At 41.9% G+C, this 24570-nt stretch overlaps 1 protein-coding gene across 1 annotated transcript in view; it reads right to left on the reverse strand.

Moving 5' to 3' along the window:
• TMEM255B (transmembrane protein 255B) overlaps window positions 1-24570 on the reverse strand; it is a 65613-nt gene that overhangs the window by 4956 nt on the left and 36087 nt on the right. The window contains exons 5-7 of the mRNA XM_066313748.1: window positions 11410-11490; window positions 7507-7592; window positions 4094-4253 (exon numbers count right to left, since the gene is read on the reverse strand). Of these exons, the coding sequence (XP_066169845.1) occupies window positions 4094-4253; window positions 7507-7592; window positions 11410-11490 (327 nt within the window). The remainder of the gene's footprint in view (window positions 1-4093; window positions 4254-7506; window positions 7593-11409; window positions 11491-24570) is intronic.

The raw sequence follows: 24570 nt of genomic DNA on the forward strand, positions 1-24570 counted from the left end.
TCATCTGCAAAGTACCCACCTACGTACCTGCCCTGCTGGGTGGATATGATGGGGAGAGATGAAAAGACACTGCCTCAGGAGTAGGGAGGAGCAGGTGACCTGCTTGTTTCAGACCCAAAGGTTTGGGACCAGTGCCACAGCCCCAGAGTGAGCCCTTCCTCTCTCAGAGGAGGGATAAAACCAGATCCCTCTGACATAAATGAGTCAAGAAACACTTGCTTTACCCACAGATGTGAAATATCTGTGAATATTTCACAGATGTGAAATGCATTTGTCACCAACTTTCTGGTGTGGGTTTCTTTGGGTGCTGATATTTGACCCCCTTTAGCTGCTTCTCTTGGGAACCTCTCTCAGTCCTCTCATATTCCATTTACCCACAGAACAATGCTCTCTAATTGCCAAGGATGAACATCTCAGCAATCCTAGAAGAACAAATCCGGGGAGTCATCCACGCCACATCTGCTAATCCAAGCACCTTATTATCATGCTATCTGGTCTTAGCCAGGACCAGCAACAATTTTCAGTTACTGAAGCTCCTTGGATGCTTTAATCAAGTATTCCAGTAATTGCTCGGTTTTAAATTACTCACCTAAAATACATTTAGGTGAGGTTGAGACATTCTAAACTGCACCAACACCCAAGTCAAAGAGATAAGGAGTAATGAACTAGCCAGGGAATGCTAGCAGTGTCAGCTCACTGGCCTCAGACCTGCCAGAGCATCTATGTCTGCCCTCCAGCTACTTTCCAGTCAGACTGCACCCTTAGTTGCATGAGTGCTGAGACATAAACCCATGGCAAGTAGCTCAGTAATTAGGGGTTATGTTTGCTTTTCTTTTTAAAGCAGGGTGAAGGAAGAAGAGAGGGGATAAAGCAATGCTATTTAATCTGTTCAGATTCCTTTAAGGACTGCAAGAAGGAGACTAATTTAAAAAAAAATAAAAAGGCATCCCCTTCTCGCCCCCCTCCCCGCCCCCAATCCTGCCCTCAGGACTATCAGTAGTTCAGATTAATGCAGCCCTAAACTCAGAGCAGGCAGATTCCTTGGCAAGGTGTGTCAGAAAAACATCCAGAAGTCATCGAATGAATACCAGGCCAGGGAAGGGAGTTTCTAGATAAACTCAGCATCAGCTAGTGAAATTTTCCATGTAGTTCTTTACTTACAACTTCTGTAAGAAATAATCTTAGTGTGTTATCATTTTGGGTATTTTGGCTACATCTATTGATGTAATATCTTAATCTGCTTCTTGCTAGAGGTGACTTTGAGGTAACTGCCTTCATGCCCTTATATCCAAGCACGCTGTAGATCATAAAAGGAAGGTTCCTGTTGTAACCACGGCAGCTGCCCTGGCACCCTGCAGATCACAGAGGGCAGTCCCATGGGTGACACAGCAGCCACTGAGCTGACACCCTGGGGGTCAGGAGAGAATGAAATATTTCCCACTGAGCCAGCACAGCCCTCAGGCAGGCAGCAAAACCACAGGGAGCGTGCCAGGGTCTGCAGGGAATTTGTCACAAGAAAGAAAAACTAAACCAACCAAAATAACACTTTTTTTTCTGTCCAGGAAATATGATGGGTTTAAAGGAAAGGGCACTGTTTTGCAAACTCTCCCCTTTGTAACATGGGTTGGCTGCCAGCATTCCCCACAGATAAACATGATGTTTTTGTTTGACTAGTCAGCCTGGCCTTGTGTTTTCTGGAAGTCAATCCCAAAGCAATGCTGTGAGGCATTTCAGGGGGCTTTGCAGTTTTCCCTGAAAAATGCCAGTGAGCATTTATGTAAGAAGGTGAAATCTTAAAGCAAAGTAAATAGTTTTCTCACACATTTTAATGGGGTTTTTTTGCTCTTTTTATTTCAGTCCCATGCCCCTTTTCCTCTTCTGCTTGATGTTTCCTTGGTCTCTTTCCTTCCAGCCCGTTCCTGCCATTCTGCTCCCCCTCCTGTCCTGATGTAAATCTCAGCTAACCCTTTTGCCTTCTCTTCCCAGCTCTTTCTCTCTCTTTTTTTCATTTTACCTGTCTTTCTATTCAGTTTTCTCCTCTGCAACAGTGACCAGACACATCATGGATCTAAGATGACCCGTGCTGCTATCACACCTCCCTTTGGTTCCTGCATTTCACCTCCATCTCCATGCCTCTGCCCACTTAGTTCTACGGCTCTCATGAGAGCCTAGTAAATCATGAGCCTCTTGCTTGGTCTTCAGATATTGCTTTAGCAAACACGGCCACTGACAGTGATAATGCCAGAACAGCAACTTCACCCTTTAACGTGTCACTAAGTCCAGCCATATGAGGCACTTCATTGGAGAATCCCTCCTACCACATGGTCTCTTCTGAAGGCTGTGGTGCACAGCAGCACAACACGGTGGTGTGGCACAGGGAGTAGTTAGAAGGTGGCATTCCTTCATGAAACAAAAGAGGATGTTGAAGTGTCCCGAGCACACAACTGTTTCAATAAAAACTTGACTGGTACTTCAGAATTCATCCCCATTCTTAGGAAAAAGAACTGCACAAGGCTGAACAGTCACATGTAGGACTTGACTTTTACATGTTAGCTATAAACTAGCATCCTCAGACTCCCTGCTGGCCCACACATTCAGTGATGAAATAGAAGGGGGAAAAATATGCCACTAAGGGAATTGCCAGCATTTGTTCACACTGTTGTGGTTTTTTCTTCCTTTCATGTATTTTGACCCACTTAGTTGTGAACAGCGGGCAACAGCTTCACCTAAAGGTTTTCACCATGAAAGAGGCTGAATAGTTAAGGGACAATCACTCAAAATAGCCCATTTGTTAGACCCCAGGGTGCTGGGTTGAGAGGGAAGAGGTGAACTTTTGGGTGTGTAGTGGCTACCCCTAATCTGATAAGGCACAAGGTGAATGATGGGTTGTGGGTGAGATAAGAGGGATCCTGTGGAGAGCATTGTGCCCTTTGTCCTGCTAAGTTGTGCTCCCTCAGACCACTCCCACAGACCACTGAGCTGTGGGGCTTCCCCCAGGGAAGTATTAGGGAATTCAGGACATTTGCCTGTGGCCTCAGAATGTTTATCTCTGCTGATGGGACTTAACTTACTCAACTGCTGCTAGGACGGGCAGCTGTGTTGTTTTAGAAGGTGTCAAGAACTCCTGAAGCTCCCATGATTCACATTATTATATCAAGCTCCCTGCCTAGTGGGAGGTACCTGAGCATTCCCACCTGAACAGAATGAATATAGACCCAATAGATGTTGTGTCCTGGGGATTTCTTTCCATCACATCTTCAGGATTTCCTCCACCATCAGACAGATGTGGTCAGCAACCACTACTTTAACCAAGATTGCACAGCAACCAAGTCTCCTAAGTGGTGAGATGTTGCCTCAAGTTTGCCTGCTTTTCACTGTTTGCATTTTGTTCTCACGCAGCTACAAGTAAACTATGTATGTTTTTAGAAAATAATCTCATGTTTACATTCTTCTCCTCTGGGAGGAGAAAGATAATTGATGGTGATGTTCACCAATGAGGTCAAAGAAGTGGCTACCTGTGTAGCCAATCTTGGCCTGTCTGTAAATTTGTATATATGTGGAGTCAGAAAAATAAAGTAGAAGCTTTCCTGCTTGACCTCCTGCTGGCCTGACTAGTCCTTTCATGCTCCTAACAGCAGCCGCAAGTGTGACCCTCCATCACGGTGAGATCCTCACACTCTTGAACTTTCTCTCTCTCTCTTTTTCCCTTGTTTGCGTCCTTGGGTGACATTACTACACTTTTGTATTGCAATGTTTTTGTGTTGTTGTATTACTACAGATATTAACCACCAAAACGGCTCCATACTTGTGTTCCTTTGCAACCAAATTGTTCCATAATAAACCCTACACTCTTTATTTACAACCACCGATCATTCAGTGTTGTTTCCTTCTAATCTGCCCCAAAGGAGCTATTAACAAAACCTGGGTTACACTCACCTTCTGCAATGGCTCATAACACTCCAGACTCCCACAACACCCAGGAAACACATTTAGAGCATCTCCTTTGTACATTTATACTTACTTGGTTTTAACTACTTTGATAATGCCAACAAGCAGAAAGCCCTCACATAAGGCAAAGGACTGAGAGCCTTACCATGTCTTTAAATGCCCCAAGAATGGCTGCAGTGATAATCCCCAGAAACAAGCCGATGATGTTGAGCACTGTGGAGGACCACAACAGTCTGTACAGGTGAAGCACATCCTGACAGCTGCTCACGCCCAGAAATTCATAGTAGCTGGAGGACTGGTCTGAACTGAAAGAGAATGCAGACAATGTCACTGAGGCAGGAATGGTTTTGCACATAATACAGAGCACTACAGGATCTGACTCTTTCCTGCTTGCTTTCCTTTTTGGCAAAGTACTACATCCATGCTCCCACCAAAAACTGCTCAGAAGAACTGGAGAACCCTGCTGAAAACCTGGCTCTGCTAAGGCCAGCATCAAATGTAATCCAATACCAATCCTAGTCTGGCTGATTGCTGGTGGTTACCAGCAAGGACCCTTTACCTTTTGTTCAGTGTCTCTAAACAGAGACATAATCTTGGTGTATGGATGGTGCCCTTGTCATTTAGCTACCAGATAAAGCTTGCTTAGCTTTGCTTTTTTTCCCTAGCTCACCTAGAAATCTGCTGGCATCTCAGAAACAGGGGAAGGCAAGTTGTTTAAGCATTAATTCAACCACAGGAAGGGAGATATTGCCAGCTGGCTACATTTGTTTATGGTGTCTGTGGTTCCAAATTAATGCAACACAGTACAGTATAAAGATGCCTTTACACTCTAGATTGTACTATCCAGAAATCTTTGTTCATATTTCTACACCACATCGGTTATTGAAAATCAGGCATGTGGTGAAGTTACACCTCATTGTCTTGCCAAAAGCCAGAAATATCCTACTGCAAAATTTGAAACCACAAGTTCCTGCAGTTTTTTCCAGTACCTGCCTTAATTTGAGCCCACTAATGAGCTCCTAGGGCAGCTATTTGAGTTGGAAAGATTTTTTTTAAATGCAAAGCCTGTTTTTCCACTGTTAGGAAATTGCCATCGAATTATGGTGGAAACCAGAAGTGAGCAGTTTGTGTTCACTCTTCGTTCCTCCATCCTCAGTGCATGGGGCAGCAGTGGAGGTGGTTGTAAGGGAAAGCTCTGCAGAGCAGTTCACATTTCTGGGAAGAACCAAGCCAGGCACAGTAACTTCTGGAAATATCCAATCAATGGCTTCAGGTCATGGCTCTGGCACTGAAGAACCATTACTCTTGACTTCACCTGGGCCCTGCCATGAGGCCATCTTAACCCAATAAACCTACAGCTTCAGCTGCCATGAGGCTGAGGAAATCGGATTTACAATCCTGCCTTCATATCCGTCTATTCCATGGCTGACAACAAATTGCTTTGTGGGCCTGTGCCTGCTCCTACTTCTTTCTGGCCATCCTGTGAACTGGAATTGCCAAGTCTCCAGAGCAGTGTGATTGCTTATTTATCCTGAATTTGACCATGCCACTGCCATAAGGTCTTGCTATCCACCACAGAATGTTGACAATAGCAAAACACACACATTTAATTATATCATTGAATAACGTCACAGCAGGGATCAGACCCAAGTGTTTCAAACAAACTCAATGTCTTAGAAAAATGGCACTGAGGATCTCCATCTGAAAGGGAAATATGCCTGAAATATTCTTGTGCTTACTGTACACTTTAAGCAACAGTTTCAGTCATTTTTTTTTGACAACTCCAAATACTTTCACCCCTTTAACACCCCTGTTCCTTTCTGTGTTGAGTTGGGCTGTTTGGTTCAGTGTTAACATACAGGCATTAGCTGTGTACCATGAAGAAAGCATTTTCACTAGATACATACTGCATTGCAAATATGATGTTCAATCATCTGTCTGTCATAGAAAAGATACCAAAGTTGAACATTCTCTACCTTTCCCACTTGTTTTGTATACCTCAATCATGTAAAGATATAACACCTCTTACATAAGCAAAAGACTACATAGGATTTTAATCCATTTCATAGACCTTCATTCACTTTGTGTCTCCCATCTTGTCCTGGGTTGTAGTTTAGGATGTATTCTATCACCATCTTCAGTTAATGGCCCATCAATGCCTTCTGCATAACTTAGAGATAACTCCCTCTGGGAGTTATCTCTCTCTTTAATGGGCCATCAAAGCCCTCTTCCATGACTCATCATCCCATTGTGAGATGCTCCGCCCATGGGGAAGAGCCAAGCATTCTCACCTGGATATAAGCTGGGATTTGGGACAGTAGAAGCAGCCCTCACCCACTGGATTCCCAGAGGACTGGAGCTACCAGACCTTTCTACAAGATTTCTGTTTCAGGAAGACCACCTCGTCTGGACTGTTTCCATCACCCTGATCAGGTTGTATTCTGACTCTGTCACTGGTTTTTCTTTTTGTATTTATTTTATTTTATTTTATTCTATTTTATTTTCCTTTTCTTCTCATTAAATTTTATTTCTGACTTAGAGCCTCTTACTTGGTTTGTTTTCAAACCACAACACATCTACATAAGAAATATCCATGCATAAATCACTTCCCTCTAGTCCCAAATGTCCCAAATGTCATTTTACTTCTCTAGCTGAGATACCATCTGGCTAAGAGATACTTTTTTCATGCAGAAGCTTTCTGTAGAAGCTTGATTGTTCATGCCTTGTTGCCCTATGCCTAAAATGTTTATGTCTGGTATCACACTAGCCAAGTCTTACAGAGAACTGGGGTTATGTGAAGTGGAGGCAAAACCAAAATAAAATAGATGTAGGAAGGAAGGAGGATGAGAAATACACAGGAAGGAAAGAAGGAAAAGTGACTGTGGCTGAACTGTAGAGTGTTCCAGAGGTTGCATGCGAGTACATGGTAAGATGATATACAAGGGCAGGTAGAGGTCAGACAAGGAGAAAGGTTTTAAACAAAAACGGGGAAGACTTAGATATTAGGAAGAAATTCCTCACTGTGAGAGTGGTGAGACACTGGAGCAGATTGCCCAGAGAAGTTGTGGATGTCCCACTAGTGGAAGTGTTCAAGGGCAGATTGTATGAGGCTCTGAGCAGCCTGGTCCAGTGTAAGGTGTCCCTGCCCATGGCAGAGGGGTTGGAACTAGATGGTCTTTATGGGCCCTTCCAACCCAAACCACTCTGTGATTCAATGACAGTGAGATGTGCAAAGGGTGAGCCAAGCAGAAGATTCAGTAAATCTAACAGGAAAAGTGCACTGCCAGACCAACAGTATATCTGAACAGGGATGTAACTGAGCGGTCAGTTTTGATCACACAGCAAAAAGCTTATGGACATATTTAAAGAAAAAGAAACTGAAATAATACCAACACTAATGAACAGCTCCTGACCTACTTCATGTTGGTATCAGGACTTCAGTTGCTGAGGAACTGGATTTCTCAGCATACAAGCTGCTTGTGTTACTTCTTCAGGCCCTACCATCTATGAGTAAGGACAATCAACCAAGAATTTCTCAGAATGCACACAGGTACTTACTTCTCACAGTTGTACAGATCACAGCAATAGCATGTGTTACTCTTCACTTTCAGCTGGCACTTGCTGTTTAAGGTATGACATGTCACCTGCCAAAAAAGCAGAAACTTATTTTTATATTTCAGTTTTAGGTGAATCATCCTACTGTATTGATCACAAAAAAACCCAGCTACTACAACATTGTCAGGTTCTATTACCTGTTGTGCAGAAAGATCCTGAGATTCCAAAATTCATAACTGGAAGCCAGAAGGGCATCCCTGAGCTCACAGGGGTTTTAACCAGGATGACAGCCCCTGAGTCTGAGGGCATTTGCACTATGGAGCCCAGAGCTCCCAGCACCAGCCTGCAGCCAGAGCTGCCAGAGTTTTCAAGCACTTTGCTGCACTGCCTGGTGCTATTCTGCTGAGACCCAGAGTGTGCAGCCACAAGACTCTACAGCTGTGATGAACTGACCGTGGGTCTGGAGAGATCCACTACAGCAAACACTGAAGTGGATGAGAGAATCAGTCTGGTACACTGGGGAAATGGCAAGGGAGCCAATTTATCTTCCCTTTCAGTGAAACCCTTCTGAACAAGGAAGTAATTATGAACAACAGCAGGAACAATCTTCAAATCCACAAGCAGAATAATTCAGAAAAGATCCAAGCACTCCAGCAAATAAGTGCCATTTATTGCAGGCTCTCGAATACAAAACTGAAAAGGTTTATTTATGTGAGGAGGAATTGCAGGGATGGACAGATGTTAGAACAATAAAGGCAGGCACATGCAAACCACTTTCCATCCAGACACAAAATCATTTTAATGACTGCTTAAGTGTGGTAAGTATTAATCACTTCTATCTGGCACTACAGACCAATTGAAATACTTTATATGTAAGGCTTTTTTTTTTTTTTTTTTTCCCCTGAGAGTTTTAGCTTATTGACTTTGAAATCCTGGAGAGCTGTCAGGTTTTAAATGCTAGCAGTCAGAAAATACATTCTTCCTATAGCTTTTATTTGATAGAAAAAAAAAATCTCTGTAACCACTGGGAACTATTTTGTTCACAAAATGCAATTAAAATGTATTACTGAATGGAAAATTCCTCATAATGAAAAAGCAGAAGGAGCATGCTTAGGAATACATGCCTGCTTTTGACAAGTTTATCAGACAGCTCTGGCCACCAATGTGTTATTCTATGGAATAGTGTCCACAAGAGATGCTAAACCAGATGTTTCTCACTTCCTAAGTCCTGGATCTGTGTATCCTTTTAGTAGGAAAACTATCACCATTGATGAGTCTGTACTCCTCATGTGCTTGCTCCCAGCAAAAATGAAAGCCTTAAACACACACACACTCACTCACTCAGCAACAAAGGAAATTCATCTCATGACTGGTCTGCAACTTGCCACACTTGTCCCTAGCAGGATTTGATCAAGCAGTGGAAGATGGGTGACAAAACAAACGTTAGAAGGAGATTAAAATGTTTCCTTGGTATTGCTTCGCTGCTCAGGACAAGGCTGTACTTGTGGTTAGTGTCTCACACAAATCAGCTCTTCTACCCCAAAATGGTAGGTTATAAAAGGACAGACTCAGTCCAGGCTGCAATCTGGAAATGGAGCTCACAGTTTGATACAGACACAACCCACCTGTCATAAGGACATCTCACTCTGAGACAGGACCTTGTTTCAACACCATTGCTGTATTGTGTCAGAACTTACTGAGTGTAACCTAAGGGCTTTGTTGGCCTGCAGTCACACTCAGCTGCAGCTGTCAGCCTGAGCTGCAGTTTACTGCAGAAGAGGAGCATGTGCTGTCACTAACTGCATCAGCTTAACCAAGGCAGTGACTGAACCATCCCACCCACTTGTCAAAGTAGGCTGAAAACCAATCCTGGAGCACAGTGCGCTACCTCAGCCATTTTGTGGGATGCGCTATGCTTTTGCATTCAGTGGATCTTCAGACTTCGTTTTTGACTTCCTGTGTGGAGTGAAAGTGGCCTGAGACCCACAGAGTCCAAATACCCTTTTCTGGTTGCACGTGCATGATTGTGAGAGGAGGGCTTTATCAAATGGAATGGGCCACTAAAAAGTGGTTTGTTCTGATGCATGCTTTGGGGACCACTTCTGACAGGAAATAAAAGTAGTTTTTCCCTCTCCAAGCAGTAATACGGTCAGTCTGCCCATTTTAATTGAGAAGGCTAGAAGTACAAAATAGGGAGATCAGCATTATCTTAAGCATTTTTTAGCTGCTTCTACACTACAAGACACATATTCCTGGCCAAAGAAGTTCCACTAGTTATCTATTTTTATTACTGCATTTTTAAAACATGCATAGAACAAGACACTCCTTTTTAGGAGAACAGTGAATGAACCAAAACAAACAAATCAGTGTGTGGTGTGAGCAAGGGTGGTGAAAAGAGGCCATTTGTGGGTGTTCTGCATATCAAGATCTATTATTTCATTTCAGTCACCAGACACACAGCTTTTTGTTGTCCTGGATGTTTGTGATTGATTATCACCTCAGCACCAATTGAAGATATGTTCCCCTCTCATGGCAATTGCAAGAAAATAAAACTCTTTCTGCTTTGAGCAAAAAGAACTGAAACAGGCACACCAAATGAGCTGGAGACCACTTAGAGGGGAGAGATGTCAATCAAAAGGAAACTTGCAGTCAGTAAACAATCTGCTTTGCTAGTTAAGTGTTTGCCTGACATGCAGAGCATGTGCCCTGCTCACTACTTGGCTACCTTTGGAAAAGCAAAAGCCAGGTATAAATGCCATGATCCTTAACTCTGAATTAGCATACCCTAACTCTAAATCAGTTAACAACCAGACAAGAATGTTATTAGAAACTACCTACACTTTTATAAGATATGTGGTTTGGTTGTTTTCCAGAATAGAGAAGGAGTTCTGGGTGGCCCAAGTTTAGACATTCCCAGAATCAGCAGAGCTGTGGGAAACTGTCTGGCCTGAGGCTGGGGTCACCTGCAAGGAGCTGTGGTCAGTGTGAAGCCAACCACATGCTTATTACAGGAGTCAGAAGCATTTCTCAGGCCATGTCTGTGTCTGAGTGTGCACACACACTTTAGGAGAGGAAGGAGTAAATCTTACAGGAAAAAGTGTTGTCACACTTCAGAAGTTTGTCTGGGTCAGTCTTTACATGAGGAGATCAGTGAAATATTTTTGCCATACATTTTCTGGATCAACAATAGGATGCCCTAGCAGCAAGATTTAAGGAGCTGCTAAACTTGGCTGAGCTTTCTAGAAATATGATTGTTAACATGCCCCATTTACCTTTTCTTAGTCATGGCAGGAATGGTGATGAAGAACAACTAGTTTCTTGAAAGTTATGCCACTGTTTAGCTGTTGTCTATTTTGCTTTTTTATTCACTCCCACCAATATGCCATAATAATAAAATAGGAAAAGAAACTAAAGCTGAACTTCTCAGAAAACTAGCCATTTAGATACAGGCATTTTTCTGACCATTATCACTGAGATAATAAAAATGCTGCATTCCTACCACTGACTTGCTATGTGCTGGATAAATACAGAGATTTGGAGTCTTCTGGGTGATACAAATGCATTAGATATTTCCTACACCACTTGGAATCTACAAAAGCCTTCCTAGAAGAAGACGCCAATGTGACAAACATATCCTAGACAGTTATTCTACAACATAGATGGACTAGGAATCATTCCAGCCCCAAAGTAATGTACTGGAAACAAGCACTGATGATGACTCAAAACCTCACTGATTGTAGTGATTTGCAACCATCAGAGGCTGAGAAAAGCAGGGAATCACCTGTGGGAGAAAAACAGTGGGGTGTCTATCTACCCATGACCTACGCACACAGACACACTCTCAAATACTCCCCTCATTCCTCCCCAGCACAGCAAAAATGAACACGATGAGGTGAGTTTGTTTACCTCAGTCTGGTAGGCATCATATAGGAATCCTATTCCACTCGAATAATACTGGCATCTTTTGTTATACAGAGGCCTGGGTTCCTGTAAAGAGAAAAACAGCCCAAAAAGTGATTGGTTTGGAGAAGTGGAAGGCACTATGTCCCATGTCCCCATGCAGAGGCTTACAGCTCTGTGGAGCTGAAGGAATGCAGTCACTTGGGTAAAGGGCTCACACCCCCTGTGTTGGCTTTCCTTCCAGAATGGCTCTCCTCAGGGTTACATTTTCCATCCTCACTCCATCACTAAGCTATGTGACTATCATCTATTTTTCTCTAAAAAGACATCACCTCTGGCATTTAACCACTTGATGTCATTTAACCACACCTGACATCAAATAGTACTGCTCTGAGAATGGTCCAGACACTCTTTTTTCTGACACAGTTTCTTACCTAAGAACTGAGATTATTTTGCAGGTTGTTTTCAAGATACTTTCTTTTCAAGGGACTTCCTTTTTAAAGAATTTCCACAATGTCCATGGTGAGAACAAAGTAAAATAGATAATAGTTTGAGTATTCCACTTATAACACACACTCCAAACCCCAGAAGTAAAACAAAGAATAATGAAGAAATTAGGGCATAAAGAGAAAGCAATTTACATTGTTTGGTTTTGCCTTATTTTCCATTTATGCTATTGCAAAAGATGCATTCAGTGCTCATATTTCATATTTTGCTTGTAACAGTTCCCACAAACTGATATAAAGGAAGAACACAAGAAAATATCCTTGGCCAGTTGGAAAATGTGTGCTTCTGACCTTGGCAAACAGCCACTTTGAAGGCTGAAGGGTGCATACCTCAGTCAGTTTCAGGACTACACCATATTTGTTTTGGGAGGATTTGACAACTTGAGTCCTCTGTGATCCAATGTCTATCCCAAAGCAGTGTTGGAATTACTTACATTTGCAAAAAAACAAAAAACCAAAACAAAACAAAAAACAAAAACAAAAAACAAACAAAAAAAAAACCCCAACAAAACAAAAACAGAACAAAACCAAAAACAAAACAAAAAAAAAAACCAAAAAACAAAACAACAAAACAAACAAACCAAAAAAAATCCACCAAGAAGAAGAAACTACTTTTTCAACTTTCTGCCAGTTATCTAGTTCTGATCTGTGCCTTCAAAAGCATGAAGAGCTGGGAGGGTGTGTCAATCTGCTGGAAAGTAGGAGGGCCATGAAAAGGGACCTGGAATGGTTGGATCGATGGGCAGAGTCCAGTAAGATGAGGTTTAATAAGTCCAAGTGCTGAGTCCTGCTCTTTGACCACAATAACCCCCTGCAATGTTACAGGCTGGGGATGGTGTGGCTGGACAGTGCCCAGGCAGAAAGGGACCTGGGGGTTCTGGTGACAGCAGCTGAACAGGAGCCAGCAGTGTGCCTTGGTGGCCAAGAGGGCCAATGGCATCCTGGCCTGTATCAGGAATGGTGTGTCCAGCAGGAGCAGGGAGGTCATTCTCCCCCTGTCCTGGGCACTGGTGAGGCCACACCTCGAGTGCTGTGTCCAGCTCTGGGCCCTCAGTTTGGGAAGGACAATGAGACACTTGAGTGTGTCCAGAGGGGACAATGAGGCTGGTGAGGCGCTGGGAACACAAACCCTGTGAGGAACCACTGGGGGAGCTGGGAGTGTTTAGCCTGGGGAAAAGGAGACTCAGGGATGACCTTATCACTCTCTACAGCTTCTTGAAAGGTGGCTCTAGTCAGGTGGGTGTTGGCCTCTTTCTCTGGGCAGGAACTGACAGAATGAGAGGACATAGTCTTAAGGTGTGCCAAGGGAAATACAGGTTGGATATTAGGAAAAAGTTTTTTACAGAAAGAGTGATACTGGAATGGTCTGCCCCAAGGAGGTGGTGGAGTCACCATCCCTGGATGTGTTTAAAAAAAGACTGGATGTGGCACTCAGTGCCATGCCTTAGTTAGGATGTTAGGGCATGGGTTGGACTCAATGATCTTGAAGACCTCTTCCAACCTAGTAATCCATTCTGTGATTCTGCAACTCTGTGAAAGCACTCAAGTGCTCATTGCTCCTCAGTATGTCAGTCAGAGCAGATCCAATACAGAAGATGCAAACCCACTATCTGCCATCCTCTCTTTCAGGCCAATTTACAAGCAAAGGACTATTTAAGTTTTTAGCAGAAGTCTTTGCTGATTAACTTTCACTGCTTTTTAAAGCTTTAAGATCCATCCAGGAATAACCCGGATTTTGCACGAAGATTTGCAGTACTTCAGATCACAAGCAGACTATTCTCTGCTCGTTCGATAATGAAGTGTGAACTGTATAAATCTGCTGATCCAAAATATATAATTAGTTAAAATGCAGAGCTAGGCAAGAATGCAAACAGATCAATGAATAAAGCTCCTCCATCAGCTTGTTTGCCTTTCTGATTACTCCAGCAAACTTTAGCAAGTATGGACACCAACTCTCAAGGGTTAGAGAAAGGTTAGCTTCCTGCATCCAAAAATATTTATTTATACTACACAAGTGTAAGAAAAAAATGCTTCAGTAACTCTTTTTCTCTAGAGGAAAAGCAAATACCACACGAACAGCATGCCATGTCTTGAACTAGGTCAACATTCTTTCACAGTCCTGGGAAAGAATGAGCCTTTAGCCATGATTTCCAGGGACAGGTTGGGAGGTCTAAGAGGATTGCAGTTTCTCTGCCAGAACAAGGAGCTGACAAAGAGAGGAGCTCTGCTGGACTTCATAGTTACAAACAAGGAAAGATTGTTCAGGGATGTGAAGGTCAGGGGCAGCCTTGCCCCTAACGATATGGAGGGGCTCAGAATCTGGAGAGGATGGAACAGGATCCCAACTCTGGACTTGAGGAAAGGAGACTTTGGCTTATTCAGTGATATGTTTGAAAGAATCCTATGGGATACACTCCTGGAAAGCAATGAGGTCCAGGAAAGTGGGTTGATATTCAAGGTTCATCTCCTCCACAGTTCATCCCATCTAGCAGGAAATCAAGGCAGCATGAGGCCTGTGTGGATAAACAAGGAGCTCCAGATGTAACTCAGGCATGAAAAGGAAATCTATGAGAAGTGCAATAAAGGGGAAATCTCCAGGAGGGAAAACAGAAAAATCATATGAGCATGCACAGATGTGGGTAGGAAAGCCAAAGCTCTCTTGGAATTCAGTCCAGCCAAGGGTTGCAAAGGGCAGGAAGAAGGGCTTCTATTGGGTATATTAGCAGCAAAAGGGAAATCAGGAAAATAAGTGCACATCACTGGATAAAGCAGGCATCATAGTACAAAGACAAGGAAAAGATTTGTGCCTTCTTTAAATATTCAGTGCCTTCTTTACCTTGGTCTACAGTGGGAAAATCTGGCACAAGAAGGAATTAGCCTTGCCAAAGGGGGATCAGTTTAGAGAACATTTAAACAGACTGGTGATACATCCTGTCTTCAAGGATGACAAGAAAGACAATGAAGGGAACTACACACTGATGGGAAGGGATGGAACAAGTAATCTTGGAAACAACTTCCAAACATCTTGAGGACATGAAGGTGATTTGGAGTAGTCAGCATGGATTTGCATAGGGAGAGTCATGTCTGACCTACATGTTGACCTTCTACAAAGATGTGACTGGCTTGGTGGATGAGTGGAAATTCTTGCTCACCTGCTTCTGGATCTTTACGTTCACTAATGCCTCTGGCAGCCTCTCATTCTCACAGACAAGCTGATGAAATATGGGCTAAATAAATGGAGAGTGGGGTGGACTGAAAGCTGGCAGAACTGCTAAGGTTGTAGTGTTGGGACCAGCTGGAGGTGGCTTAATAGTTGTCTACCCCAGGGGTCAATACTAGGACAATATTGTGTAACATCTCAATTACTGAACTAGATGATGGGTAGATTGCACCCTCTGCTAGCTAGCAGATGATAAAAATTTGGGATGAGTGGCTGAAACCCCACAGGACCATGTCATTGTTCAGAGAGACCTGGGCTGGAGAAATGGCCCACAGGAACCTCAACAAGTTCAGTACAGGAAAATCCTGCACGTGGGGAGGTATAATCCTATACACCAGGAAAGACTGGGACCTGACTGGCTGGAGAGCAGTTTTACAGAGGGTCCTGGTGTTAAGTTACTGGGGCAGTTACCAGTTAAGTTATTGGTTAAGTTACCCCCTTTATAGAGGGTCCTGGTGCAAGTTAAACATGAGCTAGAAATATGTCCTTGTGGCAAGAAAAGCCAGCAGTATCCTTGACTGCATTATGAAGAGCACCACCAGCAGGCCCAGGAATGTGATCCTTCCTCTTAACAGTGATGAGACACATCTGGAATACTGGATAAAGGGCTTGGCTCCCCAGTATGAGAGAGACCATGGACATGGTCTGTGAATTAACAGACTGGAGTATCCGTCATAAGAGAAACAGAACTGGGACTGTTACAAGAGAAGGTTCCCATGCACCTTATGAATACAGATCAATACTTGATGGGGAAGTGAAAAAGATGGAGGCACATTTCTCTTAGTAGTGTCCAGAAAAACGACAAGATGCAGTGGGCATCTGAAATACGGGAAATTCCATTTAAACATAATAAGAACTCTTTTTTATTCTATGGGTGATTCAACAGTGGAACAGGTTTCCCAGAGTGATTGTGATGTCTCCATCCCTAGAGATACTCAAACTGGACACAGTTCTGAGCCACCTGTGCTAGCTGACATTGCTCTAAGCACAGGTGGGTGGATTAGAAATCTCCAGAGGTTCTGCCCAGTCCCAGCAACTCCAATTCTGTGAAAAGGGTCAGAGTCTACGTCAGGCTATGAGCAGACTAAGAAGTTGTCTCGAAGCATCACAGGTTATGAGTTTAGCAGCTATGCCTTAGCACCTGGAAAGAGATGCTCCGTGGCCTTACCTTTGGGACATTCATATCTTACTACAGATGAGTGACACCACCACATCACACTATGAGGCTGAGACCGACCCTGAATGCTAAGATACTCCCCTCAGACACCACTGTATCTTCTTAAAGGCAGTGAGAAAGCTGTCTAATCTGCCTCCATCAGGTACAGGAAGACCCTCACTTTTGGCCCTGATCTCTTGGCTTACACAGTTTTTCTACCTCTTACATCTTCTTCCTGTTAAAAAAAATGGTTTTTTATTGGTTTGGTCTTTGATAGAGAAGACAAGCACACTTTTCATCCAAGTGTGCTTGTGACTGGAGGCAACACTGTTCTCTGAGGAAGGAGGTGATTGATTAACCCATACCAGCTATGATGGCCTGATATTGCTGTGCAGCAAAAAGGTCAGAGCTGTGCCTTGGAAGCGACTACAGTGAATACAGTTATTACATTTGCATGCACAGTCATGGCAAGTGAGTACCTTCCTTCGTGCACCTAATTTGGAACAGCAAGCCTCCTGCACTAGTACAGCCAGCCTTCTGCATTCAGTCTGTTTTCCAAATGCATCCCCATGTGCAATCAAATAAATGAGTGACGATCAAGTGTACAAAAATAACAAAGATTAGATAACATTGGCCTTGTCCAGACACTTACAAAATTTAACACCTAAGGCACACAGACTTTAAGTAAAGGTACACTGGGGATGCCAAAAGGTTGCATTGGTAGAAGCTTCCATTTTCATGCCACAGAGGTGCTACGGTCTGTCTGTCTACTAAGGTGTTTATATGAAAAAGGCACCACAGATATTAAAAAGTGTTGAAAAGTTATCCAACAGTTTGTCACACCACATAAGCACCCGCTGGACTTTATAGCAGTGTCTAATACCAAAGGCAAATGAGAAAAACTTTAAAGCTATAAAAGCATTCCTGACAGACTGGTCTTAAAATACTTCACATTGCTCACAACAGATCGAGTATGAATATAGTGGATACCTACCAGGTCCTTGATTCTTCTTGATTCTACTGCTTATAGCATTAATGGTTGAAACAAAGCTACTTTTAAATAATACATATGTGTATGTGTACGTATAAATATACATTTCATCTATTAAGAGTAATTCTAAAGTATATAGCAGCAATATTCTTTTAAACTAATTTAATATCATTTGATACCAAGAACTTCCTCAAACACTATTATTGAAACAGAGCTATGCAATATGTCCCACTACTGTGTAATTTTAATATATAATAAATAATGCATTCTCTTTCTCTGCTTCTTTGAGTAAGTCCCTTTAAGTGGAAATGGGCAGGTGGGAAAGTTCTGTTAGTTAAAGCTCTGCTGATGCACTCAGAGGACAAAATATGTAGGTTGGTAAAAAGAGGAAGACTTCTCTATAAAAATGTAATTGCATTCTTCAGTTTATTTATTGGTGCAAAGGAAAAATGTACAGGTTTTATTCGATCCTTCTGAGCACTGGAAAAGATGATTCCTTAACTAACTACATTTGAGTGAGTTTGTGCATACTGAGCAGGTACAGTCAGAATGACGTCAAGCCAAGTTTAGAAAATTTTCAGATGTGTCAAAAACGCCCCCCAAAACGCAGGACACCCAGAACTTCTCTTTAATTTCAGACAAATCAGAACTGCTCAGCCTTGAACCCTACAAGGCAAACTGTAGCTTTCCCTCTTCTTCAATTTTTTATTTCAATAGTTTTCTAGTATGTGTATTAAAACCTGAGAGTGACAGACAAGAGGGAAGGCTTTATGCCAAGGAAGAGAAGATCTGGTCCAAATATAGAGGGTTTTGTTTTGGCTGATTGCTTTATTTTAAGAGCATACAATAGAAACCCCACATTCTCTTTGATGGTGGGAGCATTTCAGTATGTTTTTGTGTAAGAAAAGCATTCTTTTAACAGTATCTTTGGTGAATTTGATAAAATGTCTGTGAGGAGGTTGAAGGGCTCTTAGCTGAGGTACAGAAAGAAGTTTTTTTCTATGCCAGTTTTTGTTTCCTTGGAGAACAGATATATTTTGGATAACACAGGGAAAATTCCATCTCCCTTATGCATAAGCTCACTTTCAGAAAACAGAGATATAGCTTAAACTGCATTGACTGAAATGTATGCCATAGTTCACAAAACATAGCTAATAATTTATTGAAATAATTATACAGTATGGACTACTTTTTCCAATTACAGTATTTATTTAGTCTTAGCTTCCATAGCTGCATCGAGAGAGGTGTAGATTAATCAGTGCCAGGGAATGTTCCCAGGCCTGAAACTCGAGCATCAAGCCCATTAAATTGTTAGAACTGTGCTGGTGATGGCTTTGGCCTGGGCAAACTATCACTCTTCCAAAATAATTTCTGGGCATGGTTTGTAAATTAGTATGGTCCAAGAACCATTCCCAGTAAGTAATTTGGACATTGCCATTTACATTCCAAGGGACTTTGAGAGTGAGGACGTGGGCTTCACCATGCCAATTGGCCTGGGGAGCAAGGAACCATCCTGGTCACATGTAAAAGATGAATATAAATAAAATTGAGGAGTCCAAAACCAGAATAATGTTTTCAGTGTCTCATTAGCGTCAAGTTTTAATTTTCTGTTTTCGGTTGTTTTCATCTACTAGCAAAGCTAGCAATGAATAGGAGAGGGATAGCTGCCAAGATTTTTCAAGTTTAATCCCAAAAACAAACTGAAACATCACCCCTCAGTGCCAGCTTAGCCTTTTGCCAACAGCTGAGTGCTCTGGAGATTATAATTCCCTTCAAGATCACACTCTCTGATAACTTTCTGAAAACAGGCATCCAAAAATGAGCAAATAGAAGTTATTAGCAATTAGCTTTTATGCTCCTCTGGAGGGCTAGATAGAGCATAGGTATCTGTGTCTGCCCCACACTGGCTGAGAGCACATGGCACATGGGAGCATACAAACCTTAGAGCTTTCAGATCAAACATAAAAGAAGCTCCTAAAAGAAGGGGCCAACATATTAGGAGCCTAGGAAAGCAGGCAGACTGGATCACTGTCTGGGGGCCCAAGCTAAAGTTGGTTGGATCCTACCCTGTACTAACAATGAGAGGAAATGCTGCAGGTCTTTTGTAATTCCTGTCTCTCTCTGACCAAGGGCTGTTTCTCCATCTTTTTCAACAGCATTCCCAAAGAGATGGATTCCTCCTGAGGAAGACTGCTAGAAAATTCTAGGGATTCACAGGAGCGATTAAAACAAAAATCTTAGTGCTTTCAATCATAAACAAAAGAAATATGTCCATTAAAAAAACCCCAAAACTTTTATGAATAATTTTCACATTGGCTCTGGCCAGTTTGATATTAGGAACTTCTGAATCCAAGGCCAATAACATCAATACTGCAGTGAGGGGGCATCAGCTTTGAAGAACAAAACATTTTCTACCTCAGTTTGCTCCCAAGCCTTGTGACTCCTACATAGAGCACATGACCATATCCTTCTAGAATCAGAAACAAGGGTGGATTTTTTTGAAAAGTGTTTTGGGCTTTTACTCACTGGCAGATAAACCTGCAATTCAGTTTTCAGTTTGTAATTTCTGAAGCAGAAATGGCTTTCAGAAAACAATTTAATTTGCAAAAATTCACTCTTACATGGAAAAAAACAAGCAATACCTCCTGAAGTCTCCATGTCCATATTTCCAATTATTGAACCCACATCAACTGCCAGAAAACTAATTAAAATAATCATTTTAAAATGCTAGTTTACTAAAGACTTGTATCTTTTCTTGTGTTGTTAAAGAATCTTTAACTTCCTGGTAGTCCAACAGAATGCCTTACCTGTAATTCATGAGATATCAAATTTTTGTATACATGTAGTTACATACAGTTTGTTTTGTAAACTATTTGTTTACACATAGTTATTAACATAGTATTCCTCATAAGCCTCATTAAAATTTATTTCTGTAACTAATATTATTATTTTCAAGCCTGTCTATTCACACAGCAGCTGGACATAGAAGGAAGAGAGGTATCTCTGCCCACTGTGTGCCAGGAGCCTCTGGGCAGGACAGATCATGTGCTCCCTCCTTGGACAGCCCAGTGTCCTGGGCTGCCCACCACCACCATGGGGATCAGTGGGCTTCTCTTCTCTCCCTTCAATATCTGGGACAGCTCTTATGGGAATCCCAGGCATCAGCTCCTGCCCTTTGCCAGGATGTGCTCTTTCAGTCAGTGCCAGGGATCCTAAAGAGGTCGCCACTGCATCTCCACCTCTCTCCACGAAGAAATTCAACCACACAATAAATTGGCTGTAAGCATTTAGCTGGCAGCTGTCTGGAATGCTGTGGTTGCTACAAAACCTCAGGTTTAAAAACCACTGTGACCCTAAAAGGAAGTCCAGGTGCTAGAAAATAAAGTCATGGACATTATGGAGAGATGATTGAATGACAGAAACTGTAAAACAAAAACAAACAAACTTTTTTTTTTTTTTTTTTTAATTTAAATTAAGAAAGTTGGGAAAGTACAGTTATGGTCAGAAAATTAAATGTACTACTAGATTTGGCAGTGTTAAATTTACATTGAACTTGATCATCTTAAGGGTCTTTTCCAACCTAAATAATTCTACGATAATCCCTTCCTATTCCACCTTTTGACCATGCACCAACACAGTCTTTTCTAGCATTATTAACAACTTTTATCTCATAGCCACCAAGGTCATATTCAGCTTTTGAACCCAAATGTGCCAGTTCAGTTTCACTTCATCAAGTGGGCCTCCAGGCCTTTCCATTTCTGCATTTCAGCCATTTCCTCCTCTGTGATACTGGTGATGGTTTCCTACTTCTTCTGATGTTTTGCCCTCTTGATAGCATCACCTTGACTGTTGATGTGGAAAGTCCTAGGCTGTCAGGACTAGGCACATACTGGGTGGGATTTGGAAGGGTGAGTGCTAAAAAAGAAATGAGCCATTTCTGGCCTCCCACAGTCCTGTGTGAGTGCAGCAGCCCAGCCCCAAGGTCATGCCACTGCCAAGGGCTGCAATGGACCACACCAACAGGAATAGAATGTTTTCAATATTTTTGCTATATTTTTTTTTTCAAAATTTATCCAATAATTAGGAAAGTACATTAAGAAACTTTAAGCCCTAGAATTGGGTTTTCAAGTGTTCTTTTTACCTAAGCTGCAGACATGTCTAGTGTGTGTTAATTCAGTTTCTACACATATTGCCCATGAAGGCATGGAGTCAAGGGTTCCCAAATGTACAGTTGATCAAACCCCCAAAGCGATGCAGAGTGAGACAGAGACATGCCTCTGTTCATGCCATACTGCTACTGTAACTACAGCACATTAGTGGTCCCCTGGTGCAAATAATACATTCCCAGTGTTGTTTAAGCACTTCAGAGGCAGCCGCCACGGTATCTGGTTACATTCTTTAGGTGAGGTCATGCCATGAGAGCAATCTCACTGCAGACTGCAGACAGCACTTACCCCTCCTTGTGCTTCTACGTCTGCCTTGCCTGAATTTAAGAGCTAATCTTCTTCCAGAAATGCTGCACTCCAGCCTAAAGACCCTGTCTATTTTGTCTGCTATGCTGAAACAACCCAACTTCAGTGCTTAAAATAGGAAAAGCAGCTGTTGGGGCTTAAAACTTTACTCTAACAAACCAGATTTACTCCACATTGTGCTTTCCAGAGGCTCTTTTTAGGACTTCTACTTAATCTGAAAGACTGGAACCTACAGAATGCTCTTCTCTTAATACTTGGTAGCAGTACATATTCATGTCAGGTCTTTCAAACCAGTAAATATTCAGAATATCTGTATGCTGATATGGCTAAAAACACACATACACTGTTCTGTCTCACTTTATATTTCCTCACTGATTTTTATTTATGTAAATAGTTTGTAGTGGTAGCCTTAGTCTTATATATTCTGGTGAGGTTTGTGCTCTTGTAGTACTGCTCCAGATGCTGGAGCTGCCCCACTGTTGGACAATGGGCACAGACAGAATACTTCCTGATGTGGACTGACAGGTCTGTTCTCAGATGGATACAGACCTATTAGGAGAAACTAAGACCTCTTCAAACAGGTGATTTTCTCTCAATGACTTTTGGCCCCATGAAAGGCTGTCAGCCTGCACAAGTGGCTGGAGTGCAGTGGGGCAGGCAAAAGAAATGGGAGCTGACTCCCCTGCACATTCCCAGGGAGGTCCAGTGGCTGCAGTGCCTTGAGCTGAAGCAGGCCCAGGCTGGTGCAGGAAGGAAAGGTGTGTGTGCAGAGCTGCTGAGTGACACGGTGCCTGTGGGCTCGGGGGCTGCTGCCTGCCTGCTCTGGGATAAAGCCACACAAAGGCTCCACTGAGGACACCTACCCCTGCCTTAATACAGCAAATACAAGCCTGACTCAAGGTCTGCTTTTCTAACTCAAGTCTTGCTAGCCAATGTCTCTCAAGATGAGGCTATGGACTTTCCCATAACACCTGCAATAGCTGTGTTGTGTAGTTAAAAACTTAGACTACCACTGGCTTTTACACAAGTTTCTAGTGATGCAATTAGCTGATACTATTCAAGGCTGTAATTTTAGTTATTGCTTGATGTAGTTAGGTATTTAATTGCTTATTATAGTTGATTACTTGCATTGATTACATTACTTTGATTATAGGGTTTGTTATATGAACTGATTGCTCTGTCTTGATTGTAATGATGTTGTGCCGTGTGAGTAATTAACACTTCCACAAGAATGCAAAAACTGTTTATTCTGTTTCTAGTAATGTAACTCAAATACATGAAAAACTGCTCCATCTCCTTTCTATTGCCTTAATGCTGTCAGTATATTAAGAAATCACAGAACCATAGAATATTCTGAGTTGGAGGGGACCCACAAGGATCATCAAGTCCAACTCTAAAGTGGATGGAATGGTCTCACACAGGGATCAAACTGGCAACCTTGGCATTATGAGCACCACACTTTAACCAACTGCACTAACCTCATATAAACCTCATATAAATCTCTGAGTATATTATTGCAAGAAATGTCATTCTGGAAGACATTAGTCTTTAGATATCTGAAATACTGAATATCCTGCTGACTGAAATGTACAGGGGTCTAATTTATAATGCTCTCTTGCATTAAATTTATATCAAAGGGAAGGAAAAGAGGCTGCACTAAATACACCTAACTGAGCAATATATTGAAGAATATCTATATCTACAAATAAAATGCTGGAGGCTTAATTAACATTGCAGTGTTGATTTTCATTTTCAGGGCATGGCACAACATATCCCTATTATAATTTAATTGATGTAATAATAACTTTATGCACAACATTTTTGTGTTAGGTATTGAGCAGAAAACAGTCAGAAAGCAGGTGATTGTGCCCAACAATTTGCCATTAAAGCTCCCTGTCACTCCTATAACAGGGAGACCCTCACTGACACGTCAGCCAGGATGTTAGGGCTCATCCAAATGGCAGGAACTGCAGGACTGGGACCCAAAATGTGAGAGAAGAAAAAGTCTACGAGAGGAACCTCAAGAGGAATGAAAGAAATGAGTTTTAAAAGTAAAAAAGTCTAAACAATTAGTAAAATAGTTCATGAATGCCCAGACTGCTCAGGTACAAATAGCTTTTCCCTGTCTTCACTGGCTTGTCATTTTGAAGCTCACATGCATTTCAGAAGATCAGAAATGTTGAAATACATGGTGCTCAGTGCTCCAGAGGCAAAAAAAATCACTGGATACACTGATGGCTGGGAATGTGGAGAGAACTGCACTGAGCCATACAAGAAAATTCTAGGTAGATTTGGTAAAAAAAAAATTCTTAAGTACGTTACCTTCTTGGAATTTATCATAAAAGACTAAATAAATCTATTATAAGTATGAAGTTCCATAATCTAGCAGCAGTGATGCAACACATTTTAATAAACTCTTAACAGAGTCATAAATAATCATCAATCAAAACTCTATTGAATACCTGGGAAGATACTTTCCATGGGCATTATATGCAACTGAATAATCACCCACTCACAGAGAGAGAAATTCCTGCTCCATTATATGATTATTCTTACTAATCATGGTTTCTTCTTAAAGGTGAAGCAAATAAAACCTTTTGCTAGGGCAAACTGCATCATAGTGAAACACCCTTAATTTTTAGTCTATGAGAATTTAAGGACTTCAGATCCCTGTGAATAAACAACTCCTTTTCCTTTTTTTTTTTTTCCTTAACTCCACTAGTTTCTGCAGTGAGCAACTGAAAACAATGTTTTTCCTTTGAGAAATGATGAAAAAAATATGAAATATTTTTGTTACAATTTGAAGTCTGCAGGTGGTTACT

This window comes from Sylvia atricapilla, chromosome 2, assembly GCF_009819655.1.
Source record: "Sylvia atricapilla isolate bSylAtr1 chromosome 2, bSylAtr1.pri, whole genome shotgun sequence".
NCBI classification, from domain to species: Eukaryota; Metazoa; Chordata; class Aves; order Passeriformes; family Sylviidae; genus Sylvia; species Sylvia atricapilla.